General features: G+C 35.2%; 1 protein-coding gene across 2 annotated transcripts in view; it reads left to right on the top strand.

Annotated features, from left to right (window-relative positions):
• The window catches only part of CORIN (corin, serine peptidase), a 124,325-nt gene that overhangs the window by 55,761 nt on the left and 47,557 nt on the right, over positions 1-21,007 (top strand). For both annotated transcript variants that reach the window (XM_052681919.1, XM_052681918.1), the window contains exons 5-7: positions 1,670-1,851; positions 10,867-10,980; positions 16,331-16,438. In XM_052681919.1, the coding sequence (XP_052537879.1) occupies positions 1,670-1,851; positions 10,867-10,980; positions 16,331-16,438 (404 nt within the window). The remainder of the gene's footprint in view (positions 1-1,669; positions 1,852-10,866; positions 10,981-16,330; positions 16,439-21,007) is intronic.

Below are 21,007 nucleotides of genomic sequence, written 5' to 3'. Positions count from 1 at the left end.
AGTTTACGTTTGATAAATTTGTGCTAACTGTTCCCAGTTATCATCATCTTGCTATGTCCAGAAGTGTGTTCAAGGAGGACTCATTCCATTTTTGTTGGGACTGAATTAAGGTAACGTCATTACAACTTGAGTGTACCTAGCTTGACGTTTTTGGCTTTTTTTTTTTTTTTGAAGATGAGTGCAACTCTTGATGTTTTCCAGTTAAGCGACCTTCCTTGTTTCCATGACCTTTCAAAGATAGAGAAGGCTGACCTTGCAAGAGCAGCTGGACAGCTGTCTCAGTACCCTTGGATGCGACCCCTTTGATCTCATGAACTCATATGAGCTGAATCAACTTGTTCTTTATGAGAGCTGTACTTAAGAATTAAATGTATTTCTGTTTCTCTGTTCACATTTTTTTTTTCCTTCACTGGGAGCTGATATTTCTCACTTGAAGCCATTTTGTTTCCCTTCAAAGTGTGGTGCCAACAAACATTCATGGGCAGTGCCTTTCTTGGTGCTCACTGCTTAAAAATAAATACACATTGGGTGGAATAAATATCATATTATTAAGCCAGAGGTATCATTAAGAATATAAGGAGTACACATTAAGATAATATTCTAATCATATTTTAAGTATTACATATTTTAGAAATCCATTATTCTTGTTTTCTGAATGAGAAAACAATGATTTCAATGTCAGTAAAAAATTGAAATGTATATAATATTATTTAATAAAATAAGCCCAGTGATGGATAATCATGTTTTCAAAAAATAACATTTTACTTGTAATCAGAGCCAGATATATTTTTCATTATTCTCTCAGGAATATGTGCCCCAATTTCAGTTGTGCCTGAGTAAACTTTAACTGTTTTAAATGTGACTGAAATACTTCATGCTTATAATTTGTATGCAATTTCTGCTTTTTGGTTATTGATTCATAAATTATGAATGTAACGTAGCTTCCAGTCTTTTCCTGGTAAGTTATTTTAGAATATTTTAAGAAACGCAAAGTGCACTGCAGTAAATTCTAGGAAGAAATTGACATATTGAAAAAAATATAGTGATAGGGCACTTGCTACGTATATGAGAATTTTTTTTTGCCATTGATGTCAGAATCACAGTCACAAAGTGGGTAAGGCTCGTAAATGCTGAAAGAGAAATTGATAAAATGCTGCTCCTACAGTTTGCATCTGGCAGTTGGTTCTCTCCATGAGCAGACTCAAGACTCAGCACACCTAAGTTGTCAGAAGGGATAACCAAGGTTAACCAATCTAAGAAAATATATTTTTTTCAAGTTAGTGATTTTTTTTTTTTATCAGCTCATGAAAGCATTTAACAAAAGAGGGTACGAGTAGGTCAGCACAACTGTGAGGAAGAAGAAGATAAATAAGCTTTCTCCTACCTTGTGTCACAACATAATTACATTCCTTCAACTATCGATGAAGCGTCAGCTTCGACATGTACAGTGCTGAATTTAGAAATTACTCTTGCTTAATAGGACCTTAAATGTAGACTGAAAGCCAGAGCTGATATCACCTCCAGTGAGGTAGTGAAGATTTGGTGCGACTCTTTAGAAAGTGAAATTTTTCAGAAGTATGATTACTTTTATTTTCTTTTAATTCAAGATGTAGCTGTTTATTAGAATAATAATCATTTTTTGTCTTTGTTCTCTGTCTCTTTTCTCTAGTCGAGTCCTCTTGCCATGCAGGACATTTTGTGAGGCAGCAAAAGAAGGGTGTGAACCAGTCCTAGGGATGGTAAATGCTTCTTGGCCAGAATTCCTCAAGTGCTCTCAATTCCACAACCAAACTGAAAATGACACAACTGAAAGAGTATGCTTCTCACCACACCAAGAAAAAGGAAAGCAATGTATGCTTCTGTTCTTAAATCTTGCACTATACTAAAGAGTTCCTCTTTAATAACGTAATGTATTTTTTAATTCTGTAGGATTAGCTCTGGAATGAAACTGTTGTTCTTGATTCTGTTATTATGTTAATTCAGTTTACTATGATAAACCTGGTTATCAGTATGTTATAGTTTTGCCGTACTTCAGCTGCTTTGACTAATTTGCTTTGCATTAGAAATTCTGAGCTGTTCCAGAGAACGAAGTTAGGAGAAAAGTAATAGGCCCCTTAAAAATGTTCTGCTGACTATTTCTTTGATAAGCTCTAGTAATAACAGGTTAGGTATTTGGAGCAGGAACTCGATACACAGTCCAAATTTCAAATGTCTTCTTTATCCTTGCTATAAAACTCAGCCCGGAACTGATGCCGCTCTGTTTTTCTAGATCTAAATTTATTTGAGATTAGACCTGACAGCAGAAATCCTGACTTGGTTCTTTTTCTCACTTACCCCTTGCTGGAGTTACTGGCGTCTGAAACTGTGCTGTTGCTGTTCATCATCCCGTGAGCCTAAGTGGCAGAGGCTTGTGCTGTCCATCAGTAGATTCCAATTTTTTAAGTGACTTTTGAGTGATAACAGACTATAAATAGTGATATGATGAAAATAGTTTTTCAATTTTGTTTAAAAAAACTTGAGCATTCATGCACGTTAAAAAATCAACGAGGTTGTACAGTGTGCCTTCAAATGAAAAGTTAAGATCTTACAGCCTAGGATATCTCCTTGGCTATCTGAGTATGTGTGATTAAAAATAGCCTGTAGATCAAATTCTTTGTATCTGTTAGGGCATGTTTTAGGGGTCATGAAGTAATGGAGACTGTTGTCCAATATCTGTCCTCCCCTATGAGAACATTTGTAATGGCTGACATGACAAAATACATGGAGATAGTGTTTTCTTGAAGGTAGAGTGCTTACTGGAAAAAAATGAATATTATACACAAGACTTCTGTAATGTTCCTATGGGCTTCTGAGCAAATTGCAAATTGAAAGCCACTGGGAGCTGTGTTTTGATTGTATGAAACAAATACATGCTAAATATGCTGAAAAATCAAGTCTTACGAGCTTCTTCAAAGAGGAAGCATATATATATATACATGTGTGTATATATATATATATACATATATATATATATATATATGTATATATATATATACTTTTTTTTTTTTTTTTTCAGACCTCAGCTTCCCTTTTGTGAAATGGGAATAAAACTGTCCTTCTATCTTGGAGGGTTATAACTGTATATATATTGATGCCTTTGATACCATAGTGAATCCTAACATCCTGGGTGTTGGGAATGTAATCATTTTGTCTTTATGACGGTTTCAAATAATAAATAAGGTAAGAGACTGTGGAATGCATACATAAGTATGGTAAAGAGTTGTACAATGAGCAGTGAGAGTAGCTAGTGATGATCAGTGACTAGCATATCGTTAGTTGAGTACACTTGTACTGACCACAGAATGAGATGTAATTCTGAAAAAGGAGCAGGATACTGGAGACCTGGATTTTGTGCACACGTGGTACATGTAAGAATACAAGGCATGATATAAATATGCCTGTTCTTACTTAACCAATTATATCTGGCTGAACTTTTGAAAAGTCTCAACATAACTAAACAATGTTAGAACTTTCAGATCAAATTGGGAGAAGTTGCTGCTTTATGAAAGTTTTAGAGTATCTTCTGACTAAAATTATAGTTTCGCTATTTTTTAACACTAGAGAAAAGCATGTTAAACTAGTGCCTGGTTGATTATTCCTCTATAATCTTTCGGGTAGAATTTGCATCTCTCTGATAGTAAACTATATAAATCACAGAAAAGTACATGAGAAATTTGCTATTTCTTATTAAAGGAAAGATTTAGAGCCAATGCTGAAGTGCCCTATCTGACAGATTAAAGACCCAGGCTGTGTATTTTTTTCAGCTCTGACATGCTGTTTTATAAAACAAAAGGCATTTTAAATTAATTTATTCATGAACTGTTTTGCATGGTGTTTGGATACAAATAGCTTTCAAGTAAAAATGATTGACTCTAGAGAATATCTTGACATTTTTTCACATGAAATGTTTCTGAAGTGATTCTTTTTTGACTGGAGATGGTAGGAACCTGGGTTTCTCTCAGGATGTTTCTCCTACAGAAATAAATCAATGCTGAAAGTATTTTAAATTTGTGTATTTAAAAGCATTTGCTTCTCTGAATGCAGCAGAATCAGGCAGCAGGGTTAACTATTCCATCTCCTTGGCACTTGGTGCTCAGCTCCAAGTGTTCTTGATGTTCTTTACAGGACTCAGTTCCTGGAAATTCCAGGAGCATTTTGTTGACATATAGCTGCTTATATTCCGACTTCGTGATTTCTTTTGGGGACTAATAATTCCAGACTGCATGCAGAGAAAGCTTTACCTGCTTCCATATGCCTTTCATATGCTTTGTTATGCAAGATGGAGTAATTCTCTTGCAGGGCTTTAGGATTTTATTGCATTTATTTGAGGAAAAAAAAAAAAAAAAAAAAAAGGTCTGGTTGCTACACCTAGTTTTTTAGCGCAGCATCAACCAATCCAAAACAATTTCCTTTTATGATGTTTTCTTTTTCTAATTATGACTAAATACTGTACACCCTCCAAATTTTTTTAAAAAATATCCTTCCTCAAAAAAGACCTGAAACCTCACATGACTTTCCAGGCTCCATTGGAGTTTGGCAGATTTCCTAGTTAGAATCTAGAACATTTATCCTGCAGACAAGTAGCAGGTTTCCTGATAAATATTCATTAGCTGGCATTGGGATTACCTAGTAGATATACACTTGTTCATCTGTCACTACTGATCTTAATCTATTTTTTTCTTCTAAAGTCATTGTAAATTGAGTGTGCTTTGCCACTGCAAAGAAACTTGTAGCATACATACTTGATGTGTCCACAGAAAAATTGAATACACTGGAAAATTTGATCTGTGTACCTTTATAGTAAAACCATCTGAGTGTTTTAAAATGAATGACAAATGAAAAGGTGCATTACTGTTGACAGGGTTGCAAATATTTCAGCTCTGTTTTCCCTTCTTTCAACTGTCTCTGTGCTTTTCTGTTATTTTATATGCTTTGACCAGCCAACACAGCTGGTGGTGTTAAAACTGCAGAGAGAAAAGCAGAGTAGCTTGAATGAGAAGTAAAGGACACAATGATCTGACTTGCAGTAACATGCAGCTCTCAGGAAACCCTGAAATTGTGTTTTAATGAATCTAGATGGCAAAATTATTTCAAAAGCAGAGGAGAATATGAATCTTCTGGTTCTTTATACAGTGAAATTTTGTAAGCAACAATACAGAACTGTCAGGCAATGTTCATTTTGCATTACACTGAAGAGATATTAAGAATTTTTTTTTATTTTGTTAAAAAATGATGCCCAAGAGGCCTGAGCTGTTCTTCATAACTATAAGATTTGTAACAGATAATACTGTTTAAGTCATATAAAAGACATAATGCATTAAAATTTAAATGCAGAATATAAATTTCATAGCATTATCTTGCATATTATTTGCACTTTAGTTCCAAATAAAAATGTATAATAAAACAAGCCAAGGCTTCCCTTCTTAAAAAAAACCAGCATCCATAAATAGCTACAGGTTGTGCCAAATTAGAATTTCTTTTTTTTGTATCATTTTTTAAAGAACAAATTTTGTTTTGTTTTACAAGGTTTTATCTCTCTGTGGATATTCTTTGCAATGTTTCAATTAGTGAAAGTTAAATATATTAAAGCATATTTTCTTAATATAATTTTTATCCCAATTTCCACTATCGTCAGAATCTCTTTGGAGTAATTGCCATCGATTTCAGTCTTAATTCAGAGACTATTTTTTTCTTTATGATAGTTTCTTGAAATATATTGCTTTTTTTGCTTTTTCTGGCTAGTTTTTCTTTGTGTGTGTGTGTGTGTGTGTTTTGAACAATATAAGAAAGTGTCTTTTGTAGGTACTCTAATAATTCCTACATACTGCAAATGCACATATCTTCCTATCAGCAGTTAAAGTTTAAATTTGTAAAAAGAAAGGAATAAATAATAATAATAGTGATGAAAAGGAATGATAAACTGCAAAATCAATAAAATTATAAGTAATCTATGAAATTATAAATAACATTCAGAAATCTTATCTTTGAGACAAATTTTTGTGAACTTTTAAACACTGGCTATTGCAGTAGTTTTTCAGTTGGATGGTCTTTTAATTAAGTTTTTCTGATTGCTGATAGCCCAAATAATCTCCCTCTTTGGCAAAATCACATGAATTACATGAATTAGTTAAAAATAAGTCAATAAATTCCCTGCAGTGTTCAAGGGCATGAAAGAGCTAAATTCATGAATAACTGGAGTAAGCTCTTTCAGCCATTTGAAGTAGACACGTTAGGAGCTCTTAGCTTGTTTTAATTTGGATAAGAAGCATTTAATTGGAACACCACACTTTTTTTTTTTGTTTTTTTTTTTTTTTTTTTTTTTTTTTTTTCCACATGGTCCCTGGTCTAGCTTTCAGGACATTGTTAAGAATTCACAGACCTTGCTTTGAGAAACAGCTTAGAACATAAACTCAGGCAGAAGAGACTCTAGTCAATATCTGATTACAACCAAGTATTTATTTTTCTATAGTAAGTGAGAAAGTAACTATAGTTACTATATATACTAGTAACTATAGTTACTTTCTCACTAACTATATATATATACTGTATATATACTAGTGTGTGTGTATATGTGTGTATATATATATATAAATATATATATATATGCAAACACACTAGTATAGTATACTTACTAGTATACTATAGTAACTATGTGTTATACACATCCAATACAGAATTTCAGAGAAAGCTCTTAAAATCAGGAAGATATTATATTTCTTTTGTACTCCTGCATTGTATTCTACTGGACAAATGTCTGGTATACAGCTAGGCAAAAAATGTAACGTGATGGGTCAGGCTCAAAGGGTTATTGCAATGGAATTACATCAGACTGGTGCTGGTCACTGGTGGGATTCCACAGGTCTCCATTTTAGGGCCAGTTCTCTTCATTGTTTTTATAAATGGTCTGAATACAGAAATTGAATGGACACTATAAGTAAGTTTGTGGACGAAACAAAATTAGGATTGATTCCCTCATGAACAGAGAGGTCTTGCAGAGAGATCTTGGCAAATTGGAGGGCTGAGAAATCACCAGCCTCATGAAGTTTAACCTGGCAAGTGCTGGATTCTGCACATGGGTTGGAGCAACACTGGATATACGTACAGAGAGCAGTAAGAGAGACTGCAGAGCAACAGTGCAGAAAAGCATCTGGATGTTCTGTTTGACAGTATTTTAAATATGAGTCAGTAGCTAAAAGGGTCAGCTATATCCTGGGGGGCATCAGGCCCAGCATTGCTAACCTGTCAAAAGAAGGGATTATCACTCTCTGCTCTGTGCCAGAGGGTGGTTGGGCACTGGAACAGGCTCCCCAGGTCATGGCATCAATCTAGAAGCATTTGGAAAATGCTCTCAGACATAGAGTTTGGATTTGGGGTGGTCCTATGTGGAGTTGGACTCAATTGTTCTCGTTGGGTCCTTTCCAATTCTGGATATTCTGTGGTTCTGTGCACTCACTTGAAGCAGTGAAAAAAAGACAGAGATGGTCTGTGTATCTGTAACACTGATTCTGATCAGCTGCCAGACCAGAAAGAATGACAGCGAATTTTTTTTGAGACAATTTTTTTTTTTTTTTTTCAGAATTGTGTAGTTTTTCATGTGAGAAAACATTCACAGGTGAAGGATATCTTTCTCCAAGCACTTATTCTTTACTTCTGTTTAACCTTTTATGTCTTTCAAGTTAATTTTTTCTTCTATTATGCGTGCCTTCTTATTCTTTGCCTGCTACAGTTCCAGATTTGACTCTTTCATGAGGGCTTTTTAGGCCACTTCACTTTATTGGAAGAGAAGATCTCTTGCATTCTTCCACCACAGAGGGGAAGGAGTTGTCGGCTTTCCTAACTCTGTGATTGTGATCCTAATATCAAATCTTTCTATAGCTGACAGCTACATGATGCATTGTACCGCAGTGTACATGGAATATAGGAAGCAGGTGATGAAAATCCAGAGGCAAGAGCATACAGGGATTCCTTTGTGCTATTGTGACTCTGAGAATGCCTGTATTGAATCAGGTTAAAAGTCCATCTAGTTTGTAATGCCGTCTTCAAAAGCTGCTTTAAAACTGCATGCCCAAAGAAGAATAGAATAGGGAACTACTTTTCCAAAGTCCTCCTGCATTTACCATCTGTTTGATATTAAAGGACTTGTCAGTAGTTTTTGACTGTAAAATTTTTATTGTTCTTTTCAAATTGTTTCACAAATCTGCATGCGTTTTAGCATCCATTGTGTTCTGTTGTAGTGTTACAACTTAACATTAAATAAAAAGTACTACTAATTGCTTTTCTAAAACAATTTTGTTGGCTACCTACTAGTTGTTTCATAGTATTAGACAGCCTACATTGTCGCCTCTTCACTTTGAAAAAAAACCAAACCAAAACAAAAAAAAACCCCTGCACTTTTCATGGTCATTTTCATAGATATGCAGTACTTAACTACTGCTATTTACTACCTGTAAATGCAGGCAAATAATATATTTGTTTCAGTTTGTGCTTTCTGCAGCTTTGCAGAGACCTGCCTACATAACCCTCTATAGGTGGCATTCCAGTAATCTAGCTGAGAACTACAGCACATAAATGATTTTGGCACTTCATAGACATTTTTAATACTATAGTGGATGGAGGTAAAGTAAAGCACTTTGTGTGGGTTTTCTTTTCTTTTTTTTTTTCCTCCACTGGTGACGTTTATTCAGGTATTTCAGATTTTCCAGACTGTAAAACTTCCTAGCAAAGGTCTGAAGCAAATACCTGCAAATTGTTTTTCTGTTAGCAAGGATTTCTTCCATTTCCTTTGTGTTCCTTTCATCTAATATCATGTCTTCTTCAGTAGTTTGTTTTGCTGTATAAGACAGGGATTCTATCTTTTCTATTAAAATCTGATATTTGGTGGTATGATAAAATTGTTAACCTTCCAGAAACCTCTTTCTGCACAAGCTTTGTAGAAAGCAGAAATTAATTGGAACTATCATTCACAGTTGTGTATGCTCTCATTGCCATGTGATCACTACACTGACTGGACCAAACATATCCAGTCATGGTCTTTGAGAAGACAGCAGGAGATGAAATGAACTGTTCTTATAGTTCCCTCTGTTTGCTACTGAGTGTTAAGACTTAGAGAAGAACAGCTATGATTATGATTTCATTCTTCCCCTTGTTTGCCTATAACGTACCCAAGATAAACAGGGAGATGTTCACATTAGAAAGTGTCTTAAGATGCTTCTTAAGAAATGAAGTGGATTGTAATGGAACTCAGAATGGATAGAAGCAAAATAGGGTAGGGAAGTATTAGGAAAGGAGGATGAGAGTGATTTACAAGCGCATGGAAACATTTCCTTCTACAATTCAGAAATGAATGTTTGACTCCCTACTCTTTGTTCTTCCAAACTCTAAGAAAAATGGATAGTTATCCTTACTTTTTTTTCTATTTTTCTTTTTTAACTTTTTTTCTCCTATGTAATACTGGTGCTTTCACATAAAATGTTATTGTTTCGGTCTCTATAAATAAAGAACTGTACTGATGGTAGAGATCAATAAACAAATCAAGATGGTTCTTCTGACAATTCTTTTTGATCCGTGTCATACTTATGCTGTTTTCTTCTTTGCACATGCAGAAAATTGTATAAAATTCCAAGTTCAGAAGAATGTCATGTGTCAAAGTCAAATGATGTAGCACTATCAACCTTAAATAGTCTTTCTTGTATGATGAATTTTTTATGTGATCTTCTTTTTCATAGACAGCAACCTGATATCACTGTGAGATAAACACTTGTTACTAGGGAATTAGAGACCACATTGAGAAAGGATTGTTGTTTCTCCTATAGTGCATTCTAAGCACAGAAAACAGAAGGTGCATGGTATAAGGCAGAGAGCTGGAGGAACAAAAGGATCAAATTACAATACAGAAAATATAATGTTATCATACATTATGAGATTCTCTATAGTTTTTTCAGACACCATGTGTCTCTTACTTATTTTGTACACCTTCCTGTAAAGTTAGAATCCTTTAAAATAAAACGCGTAAGTAGTTTTCACTTCAAGAACCATAGCTCCATTACACAAATGGAAAATATCATTGCATAATCATGGCCAAGTGGAGAGTTCACATGGAATTGTAATAGGAAAAAAATGTAAATTATCCAACTAAGTTTTTATTACAAATAAGGATTTGTTAGTAGACAAAAGACTGCCTTCTTCCTTGAGGATGATAAAATAATATTTCAGGCTTTGAAAAACATGTTAAAACTCTGCAAATGCATCTCCTGTTGGATACTCTAAGCTCTAGGGTTGTGGTTTTGGTGTTGTTTTTTTTCTTTCTTTCTCTATAGATATCTCAATTCCCTATATATTCTATAGCAGTGATGGTTGTCTTCTAGCGCTTTGAGAGTTATAAGAGATTGGAAGAATCCTTCCCCTATGGGAAGTGTCTGTACCATGAACTGTTAAGCCTTTTTACCTTGTAATGTTTTGCCTGAACAAGTAGACTGGAAAGATGTAGTTGTTGTTAACAATAATCGGATATTTAATCCAAAGCATCCATTTAATGGGAAGTGCTGGTTTAATCCTAAAGTCAGTATTAAAAGAATTGCTCCTTAGAGGTGCATGTTAGAGGTAAAGTTTGATTGAATCTCACTGATAAACTTAGTCTAGATACCTGTTTTTTAAATAACAAAATTTAGATGAAAATGCCAGCTTGAAGTTGCTTGAATTTGCTTGATTTGGAGTTTGTTGCCTAAGTGTATATCAATTGAAACATCATTTTCTAAATATCTTTAATTTCTACTTATTTCTTTAGCACATATTTAAAATCTAACATATTCATTCTTTGCTCATTTCCAGCACTGTGTGGAGGAGAGAAGAGTTTCCTGTGTGCCAGTGGAATCTGCATTCCAGGGAAACTGCAGTGTAATGGCTACAATGACTGCGATGACTGGAGTGATGAGGTCCATTGCAGTAAGTTTCCTATAGTCTGCATAGTTCTGTTGAAGCACTGAATACATTCAGAGAAGCCTAAAAACTAAAGCAGTCTGTTGGAACGGGATAAGAGCTTTGCACAGTATTTGCTTATACTGACATTTGGACTTTCTCAGTTGACACTGAGAAAGCCACTCTTGCTGCAGAATGCTTTAGATCTGTTAAAATTTATGACTGGAAGCAGATTTCATTATCAGCTTAGAACTGTATATCTGAAAGGAGCCATGTGGAAATCATTAATATTTTGGGCATCTTATTAAATGAGTTGTTAGCATGCAGTTCTAGTAGTGAACTGAAAACTGCTAGGTGTGTTTTTTTCCTAGACCTTTGTGTTCTTTTTATAGCAGAAGCAAAACCATCTGCTTAGAAAGTTCTCTTGCCCTCAGTACTGGATGTGGTTTATTTAAATAAATCTCAGTATAGTGTGCAGTAGAGGAAAAAAAAGAGGACATGCTTAATACTTATTCTCTGTAGCAGTTTATAGAGTATCAATTTTCTGTGTTGACAAGAACATCCTAGGACTCCTACCACCTTTAGAAAAGCTGACCAAATTTATACTCTGAAAACAGTGAAAAGAAAAAAAAATGAAAAAAGGAGAATTTGGAACATGGACTAAGTAGGGACTATAATAGGACATGATGCCACAAAACAGTGCTGTGCATTCAGACTTTGAAAACTATCAGAAATGGAACTGAATTTCTGTGCAGTTCATTTTTCCCTCAGAGGACTTGTTTTGATTAGTGATGTAAGGAGGCTGGGCATTCCAAGATTCCTGAAGCCACTTTTGAGAAAGTTGATGATAGATTTTATCTATGAGACCGCAAGGGATGGCTGCAGTTTCCTCCGGGTCTCAGTATGAATAAGGCTAGAGCTTGCTTTTTGCTTAATAGTCTTTTATTTGACTAGAGTTTTATATATTTTCTACTATTTAAAATGTACTGCATATTTTTATTTTTGAAAGTATTTTTGAAAGTATTTTTGAAAATATTGCATATTTTTATTTTTGTCAGCATCAGCTTGAGAGCTATGGCTTTCAAGTTCCATTAGAAATGGGAAAAGAAGAAATTACTAATGCAATTTAAAACATTACAATATCTTGAAAAATCAAGAGTTATAAAAATAACGAGTTATTCAAGAATACCTTTAAAAGAAAGCTTATCTGTAAATGACAGAGTTTATAGGCATATATATGTATATATGTATATATGTATTATATATTACCTGGTAAGTGTTGGGTGGAGTTGAACTTTTGTCAAATAATCATCAGTTACATGGCAGAAACAGTGGCCTTGAAGTTAGGTCTTTCATTCAAAAGTTTGGTTCCAATCAACTCAGGAAGTCTTTCTTTTATCCAGTTCTGTTTTGTACTCCTTTGCTGTTGAGAAGTTTCTCTACCACGGTAGAGCCCTGATCATGTGTTTACTCCCCACCCTTTTCTGCATTGTTTCAGTTTCTGATATATTTCAAAAGGCTGAAGGTTGCAGTTGTAATTGGATGCATTAAAATGTTTTAGATTTTATAAAAGATTATATATTATAAAGATTTTATAAAAACAATATCTTGAAAAATGTTTCTGTAAACATGCAGTAAAAATCTGAATTGAAATATTCTTTTGTGTATTCTGATTTAAACATAGTATTTGTGACCTAAGCATAACGACTATTACTTTTCCTGATATGAAAATGGGCTGCAAAATAATTCCAGCAAGATTCTGAACTTCCCATATTATGATACAATGTGTATTACAAACTGATAGAAATAGTTGACCTGCAACATTGTTTGAAAATAAAATGAATCAATTTTTTTTTTTTTATTTTATTTTTTTTGTATAGGCAATTGTCTTTGAATTGCTTAATGGAAAGAACTTTTAGTTAAGGAGGGCAGTATTTATTCTCAAAAATCTGATTTCATTCGCTTGCAGTCATTTTCATTGGTTTCATCCTCTTACCTCCAGCATGTGTACAAGTGGTTGGGCCAACATCACTTGTGTTTAATGAAAGGATGAAACCCACTAGCTTTTGAGTGATCATGATGCTTTGGTTTCTTTTTGATTTTCAAAGATGATTGTTTACACGTGTCACTGCATGCCATAGAATAGAATAGAGTGCTTTGTTGAATTATGTTTTTATTTACTCCTAGAGGTGACAGAATTTGTATACTGAACTCTATCCCTTTTCTTTAAAATAAACATAATAAAGTTTAATAGACATGTATCTATAAAATGGAAGATTCCTAAAGCCAAATTTGAGTATGGTTAATGGTCAGAAGGATATATGATCCAATAGTGAACTTGTGAAGATTAGATATAAATAAACAGAGATGTAAGGGTTGCTGAATGCAAAAGGTAGACCCATCTTGAAAATATACTTGAATTTTGTGGAGTATGGAATACAAATTTGTATTTAAGTTTATGAAGATCAGGCTTGTGCCGTCATTAACAAAATTTAAGTTGACCCGATTATAGATGAAAAGTGCAGACTGCTCATTTCATTCTTATAAAAGTAAGCACTGTTGCCAATACCCTGATGGAAATATATAATAAGACTGTAAGATTTCCATATTCACTTATTCCAAGTCCCTGAAAGGAAATCTGTGGGGTTTTTTTTATTATTATTTATTTTTTTTTACCCTGTGTGGGCCTGAGCAATGCCATGTTCTAAATGTCACTGCTTCAGCTACAGAGGTTATGGATGTAAACATGACTGGGGGCACGGATGAAAATTGAAAAGTGAACTAACCCAATGAAGCATCATAGAAAAGACAGCTTTGTTTCATTTGCAGAAAGAGGAACAGAAGGACAGAAACTGCCAGAATTCTGAACTGATCAATAAGGGTAAATGTTGCCAGAATACTTCATGCTGTTGCAGATTCAAAACAAGTAATGTTTAGAATTTACTCTCAGCTGGCTATTGTTCTGCTTACATGAAACTTTGTATTTACTGTTCCGTGCCTTTTATTCTTTTAAAAGCTAAACTATTGACTAGAACACTCACGGCCTTGCCATAGTATTCTGTTATATGTCCTGCAGTACTGTCTTCTGCATTGTGCTATAAATTCTATTTGGACTTTCTAAGATGATGTGAAACCAGTAAAAAGGATGAATACTTCTGTGGTAGAAGGGCAAGAAATTATGCTAGTTCAAGTTCTGAAGTCCAGATTGGTAAAGCCTTGAGAAACCTAGCAGAGCACTCAGAAACCTAGAGCACTCACTCAGGATTTGGAAGACTTGGCATACCTTGATGTGGAGGGTTCAAAATCCCACTGCACACCTTCTGGGAGAATTCTGAACCTGTCAGTGTGTAATATACTGAGAAGGACACAATTCTTTCAAAGCCAGATCATTGTGCAATCCTGAATGCAGGAGCCCCACTCAAGAGGAGATAAATGGTAGCCTGATTATGTTGTTTTGAGCATCACGCTGAGGTGTGAGACCTGTGCTCTGGTACCTGCCCTCTGAGCAATTTCCTTATGCAGTACAGGAAAGACCTTGTGAAAAAATGACCACACAGTGGCATAGCTTGAGCTGGTAGGAGAATTAATCTTCACAGATATTCTGTATCCTAATATTCTCCCTGGAAAATCCAGATGTGAAGGAAAAGCTTATAGGAGGGCAGTGAAACTAAGTCACCCACTTTGCAGCTGTGTGTAATCAAAAGTTATTACTAGCAGGATCAGACACCACCAACCCTACTTTCTGTTCTCCACTCTTTCTTAACTAGACTTCTTTTTTTTTTATTGAACCTGATACTATTTATATATTTTGGGTATTCTCAGAATATTTTTCAGAGATTTCCTGCAGGTCTCAGCCATAGAAAGAAAAGCTAAACTTGCTTAGGGCTGTCAATGCTAAGACGACCAGGTTGGATGTGCCCTTAGCAAAATGATCTAGTAGGTGTCAACCTCTCCCAGAGCAGGGGGAATTGGAATGAGGTGATCTTTCAGTTCCTTTCCAATTCAGGTCATTCTATGATTCTACGAATTCCTTGATAAGAAGGCATCAGGCTCAAAGCTGTGTCCAGAAAAGTTAATCCTTTGAAACTAATGTAATGAAATTAATGTAAAAGAAGTTTATATATAAACTTTATATAGCAGGGTAGCTCCATCTCTGTTTAACAACCACATCAGGTGGACAGTTCTAGGAATCTAGCTCATGAAGACCACAACCATACTTGATAACCTTGTGTGTATAAATTTATAAAACATTTTGTTCTTTATCTGCAACCAGGGCACTTTTCTTCACTCACTGTTAGAAAGGTAGAACTATACTTCACTTTTTTACTATTATGGAAAAAGTATTTCTTTAATGAAAAGCAAAGAAATGAATGCTATTTGTATGTTAATGGACTATTTTGTTTAACTCACCAACCTTTGATTCACAGTATTATGTCTGGGTGTGGTTGGTTAATATGAGAAAACAAGTCTTTCATGTGTCTAGGAAAAGCTACTGAAAAAACAAGGTCTTCAATAACTCGTGTCAGGTTTGTGCTCAAGACAAATGATAATGATGTAGAAGATGTCAGTGAGAATTAACACATTTCGTCATAAAGTTGTTGACTGTGAATTTCAAAATGGTTGAACGTGTTTTAGCCTTGAACATGTGGTCATGGTGAGATTTTGGGTATAATTATCATTCTGGAAACAATGTACACTCTGATTTCTTCCCATCTTGCAACATATTCCTTAATTTATTAGTCATTAATTCCTAACAGTGCATTTATTACTGGAAGAGGCATTCTACAGTGCCTTCAGACATAACCTGCAGTCAAATAATCTGTGCCTTGAAATCTTGTCATGATCATCTTGGTCAACAAGATTGAAATGACATTCAGTTTTCTCCCATCTCATCTGATTCCTTCCTTGCTTACCACGATGGAATCTGTAACCAGAACAAAATGTTCCAGTTCCTTAGTATTTTTCATAATTCATTTCCTTCAACAGCTTGAAAACATTTTGAGTACTCTCTTACTGTCTTACAAAATTTTTCCCAGATGACTGCCTTGTGTTTACCAGTTTGTGGAAGATGAAAGAAGAGCAAGAGAAATAAAATACACTTCTTATGGTACAAGGACTTGTATCACCCATTGGTATTGATCATACAGACAGAAAACTATTGGTAGAAACAAAAGTAAATGTGTCTAAAAATGTGTATGATTTTTCTTTTACCTTTATATTAGATTATAATGAACTAGTAAACTGATACATGCTGCAGACCTGTAAATAAGATGATAACTCTGTCTAGTCTTGTTTAAATCAATACATTCCATAGTTTGTGTTTTATAAGAAGCCCTTCCATTATCATGTTAACATTTTACAAAACTTTGTTTTGCAGACTGCAGTGATGATTTATTTCATTGTAACACAGGAAAATGCCTCAATTATACCTTTGTTTGTGATGGATACGATGACTGTGGAGACCTTAGTGATGAACAGAACTGTGGTAAATAGAATTTTTATGCTTTTCTCATTAAAAAAAAAAAAAGATATATCTGGCAGTATTGATAATAAAAGAGTAGGATATTCTATTGCTATTGTTTTAGAGCTAAGTAAAAGCAATCCTTTTCTTTTCTGTTGCTCCCCTTCAGATATTGAAAGGCTGCTATCAAGTCAGTTTGGAGCCTTCTCTTCTCCAGGCTGAACAGCCCCAGCTCTTTCAGCCTGCCCTTGTAGGAGAAGTGCTCCATCCCTTAGAGCATTTCTTTGGCCCTCCTCTGGGCATATTCCAACATGTCTATGTTTCTCCTGTACTGAGGACTCCACATCTGGATGCAAGATCACTGAATCCAACTCTTGGCTCTGTAGAGGACCACCCCAAATTCAGACCGCATGTCTGAGAGCAGTGTCCAAATCTTGAACTCTGGCAGGCTTGGTGCCATGATGTTGGAGAGCTTATTCCGGTGCTCGACCACCCTCTTAGTGAAGAACCTTTTCTTAATCCTTAATCTTACCCTCCCTTGACACAGCTCCATGCTGTTCCCTCAGGTCCTGCTGCTTTCACCAGAGGGAAAAGATCAGTGCCTGCTCCTCCACCCCACTCATGAGAAAGCTGTAGGCTGACGTGAGACCTCTCCTCAGTCTCTTCTACTGTGTCCAGATCAGTTATAAAAACTTTAATTGGAACTCTGGGGTATCCCACAATTAACTGGTCTGCAGACAGATGTAAACCCATTTAGTATAAGCCTTTGAGCCTATCTGTCAGCCAAATGTTCATCCATTGTATTGTGTACTTGTCTAGCTGTATGCTGGACATTTTGTCCAGAAGGATACTGTGAGAGACTGTATTGAAAGCTTTATTGAAATTAACAACAACAGCAAAAAAAGAGAGAGATTATATCTGCTTGCTTCCCCAGGTCAAATAAATGAATAGGCTTGTCACAGAATCATGGAATTTGTATTATTATTGTTGGATTGGGAGCTGTTGGGAGCTGTTGGGAGGTTGGGAATGACCTGTAAGATCATCTAGTCCAACCATCTTCTCATTACCACTGCTACCACAAGCTAACTAAACCATATCTCGCAGCTCTTCACCCAGATGCCTCTTGAACATTGCCAGAAACAGCGACTCCACCACCTCCCTGCGTGGACCATTCCAGCACCTGACCACTCTCTGTCTTGTCACAAAAGAAAATTATGTTATTTAAGCAGGACTTTCCCCTGGTTAACCTGTACTGACTATGATCAATGACTGCATTGAGAGGTCTCCTAATAAGCCACATCCATCAGTGTCCTTGGATGAATCCCCTTGTAGCCCATAAACTTATGTGCATTTGACTGGAACAGCAAATCCTGCACAAGTTCAGCTAGGAGTTTACCATTCTCCCAGTCACGGTTCTCCATCTCGGGGGTCACAAGGTCCATCACTAGTGTTGAATACAGAGATGAAAAAGGCATTAAATGTCTCTGCTTTATCTTTGTCCCTATTTGTGAAGTGTCAAACCTCATAAAGTAATGGACCAATGTCACCTTTGATCTTCTTTTTGCTCTTAACATACTTTAAAAATTTCTTCTTTTTGTCCCCTACAATACTGTTTGGTTTCAATTCTAAGTTATCTTTGGCTGCATGAATTTTTGTCTCTACAATGGCAAACAATGTATCTGTATTCTCCTGTTCCCTGACATTGCTTCCAATGCCTGTACACTTTCCTTTTCTGACTGAGTTCTAAAAGGAGGTCCTTGCTCAGCCAACCAGGCTTTCTACCCTACTTGATTTTTGAATTACTGGAATTGCCTTTTTCTATGCTTTTAGAGGTGGCTCTTTGAATGTGACCTTCGTTTATGAATCTTAGTATGTCAAAAGCAGATTCCCAGGGAACTTACTAATTATTTCTTTGAGAAGCATGAAGTCTTCTCTTTCCATACCCTCTGTCAAAGTTTTGGTAGCAGTTTTGTAAGTCACCAAAGATTTGAAACTCCACTACTTCATGGTCATTTTGTGTACAAGACCCTTTTTGTTTACAAACTACATGTCATCTTTCTTAGTTGGTTCCCTTAGTACCTGTACCAAGAATTTATCTGCAATGTGCGTCAAGAATTTCCTGTACCTGTTTGTGTCAGCTGCAAGATATTTCCAGTTAAAGTCTTGGAAGCTGAATTACCAATAAGGACAAAGGCAGTTGATCTAGAGATATCCTTTAATTTCTTATAGGATAATTCATTGATTATATCATCCTGGCTGGGTTTGTTCACAGAAGAGTCCCGGTACAACATCCACTTTGTTTTTTTTTCATCCTTAATCCTTATCCAGAGACTCTCAACAGTGTAATCAGTGATGACAAGTACCATACAGACCAACCTTCCCATTGCATACTATGCCAACCATCTGCTTCTCTTGCCCTTCCTATCCCTTCTGAAAAGCCTATCACAGCTGTCCATCACAGCACATGAGTTGTAGGACTCTTCCCTCCAAGTCTCCTTTATGCAATAATGTTATAGCTCTGGGACTGAATGAAAACTTCTTGCTTACTCCTCATTCTGCACGCATTAGAGTAGAAACATTTCAAATTGTGCTAAAAGGTACTCATGCTCAGCATACTGTGGAGCAGAAAAAAAACCTCACTAGGAATCGATCTTTCAAATCTTCCTTTGAGGAAAGTGTAGCCAAGCAGGAACCAGAAGGCCTGGCACTTTGTAACCATTCCCTGACAAAACAAAACAAAAAACCCAAATTCTGCCAGTGACACCAGCTTTAGAGTCAGGTGCTGATGTGTCAAGTCTGTTTGTTTTTTCCCCAGTATCATTCTCTGCAACTGGAAGGATAAAGGAAAACACTGCTTTTGTGTGTACCTCATCCAAAATCCCTGAAGGCTCTGAAGTCTCTTTAACTAATTCAAGATGTTACGGTTGCTCTTTCTAGCTTGGCTGAATTTGGCTGAGACTAAAGGAAAACATAAGAGGGTAAACACTGGTGATGCCAGCAGTTTCAGATCTGAACTGTTCTTACATAAGCTTCATTGTAAATTTGCATATTTTGATGAAAGAAGTTATACTTCTTTTGAATTCTGTTTTGAATTGGCTTTGTAAATTCTGCCTCAATATGTTTGTCATTCTCCTCATGTTTATTTTCATAGGTGAAGAATGCTTTGCCATAAGAAAGAATAATCTTCATACATACATATTTGAAAATTTTGAAAGCCTTATTTTCTTTCTAGCTTATGTTCCTAGTATTGTACCTGAGAAAAACTGTTAACTTCAAAATAGTTCTTTAAAAATTTAAAATAATTCTTTAAAAGTTGAAATATTATTTTCATATTTTTTTCTTTTACTTTTATAGGAAAAACAGAGAATTTTGAAACTAAAAATCAGAATACATTTTTTATTTGAGTTTGCTTTTATATTTCTTCTTCTGGTTAAAAATACTCAAGGGCTTTTCATTACTTTCAGTTGGCATTGGTTGTTTTGTGTTCTCTTTCATCAATCTGCTTTGATTAAAGGCTTTAGTAATTATTAATCTCACTCCTACCATTTTTATATTGAGATACAATTTAAGATCTAACCTTTTGTACAGGCTATAAAAGAGATTGAAGGGACATGTGGCAGGCAGGACTATGTCTGTATTCCCTATCTATTGTGGTGTGAAGTCAACCAGAATAGCTTTACTGGCTGAAGAAAATAGTTCATATAAATGAACCTACCCAATTTGGCCATGAGTTGGGGACTTAATCACAAACTAGAACAACAGTTGCTGGACTTAAATGATACAAATTCATTTCACTGCAAACTTGTCTGTATTTCCAAGGTATTTTGAACTTCATAATTTATGATTGCATTATATTATTTAATATACGTTATGCATATGGCCAAGTGTTTACCTTAATCCTTAAATATTACCCTATGAGTACTTTGTGAGCAATTCTTTAATTGTAAGTCCCCACGGTATGCTGTGGACAAGGAAGAATTTACTCTGTCTGTGCACCAGGCTTTGTAAAAAAGCTTGTGATCAAGGCTAGCATGGTAACATTACTAAAACATATACTAACAGAGCCAGAGCTGTGGCTTCCTCTGGTTTCAGAGTGGAGGTGGTTTCTTCTGCTTATAATATAAATTGTGAACATTTCCTTCTTAAACTGCTGGATTTTTACAACTGTACCTCTACTGGCTGAAATGGTCTAAAATGTCTATTTAGTCAATGCTTTACTTTTCATACTTAGAATAATTGTGACACCAAAGCTAAAATGCAGGTATAGCTAGATAATTATTATTCCTTTAAGCCTATCAAACATTTTTAATGATGTGTATTTCCTTATATCAGCCTACCAAATTAAATGATTTTCTATTTGTTTGGGGAAGCACTTAATTAAAAGAGCAAAAAGATTGAAATATTTTTATTTTAGATCATTCTTCAGGAAAATTCTGGTTGTATGCAAAAACATAATGGTTTCTGATTTAGTGCCAAATAAGTCAGTTAAGTAATGTTATTTTTTTTTTAATTTCCTACAAAAAAAAAATTCATGTAGGGAATAATTTTCTTTGATGGCAAACTTTTGCATGCGATGGGAAATCTGAAGTTCTT

This window comes from Tympanuchus pallidicinctus, unplaced genomic scaffold, assembly GCF_026119805.1.
Source record: "Tympanuchus pallidicinctus isolate F22 unplaced genomic scaffold, pur_lepc_1.0 scaffold2, whole genome shotgun sequence".
Classification (NCBI taxonomy): domain Eukaryota; kingdom Metazoa; phylum Chordata; class Aves; order Galliformes; family Phasianidae; genus Tympanuchus; species Tympanuchus pallidicinctus.
The sequence above is the reverse complement of the archived record's forward strand: the minus strand, read 5'-3'. Positions and strand labels throughout refer to the sequence as shown.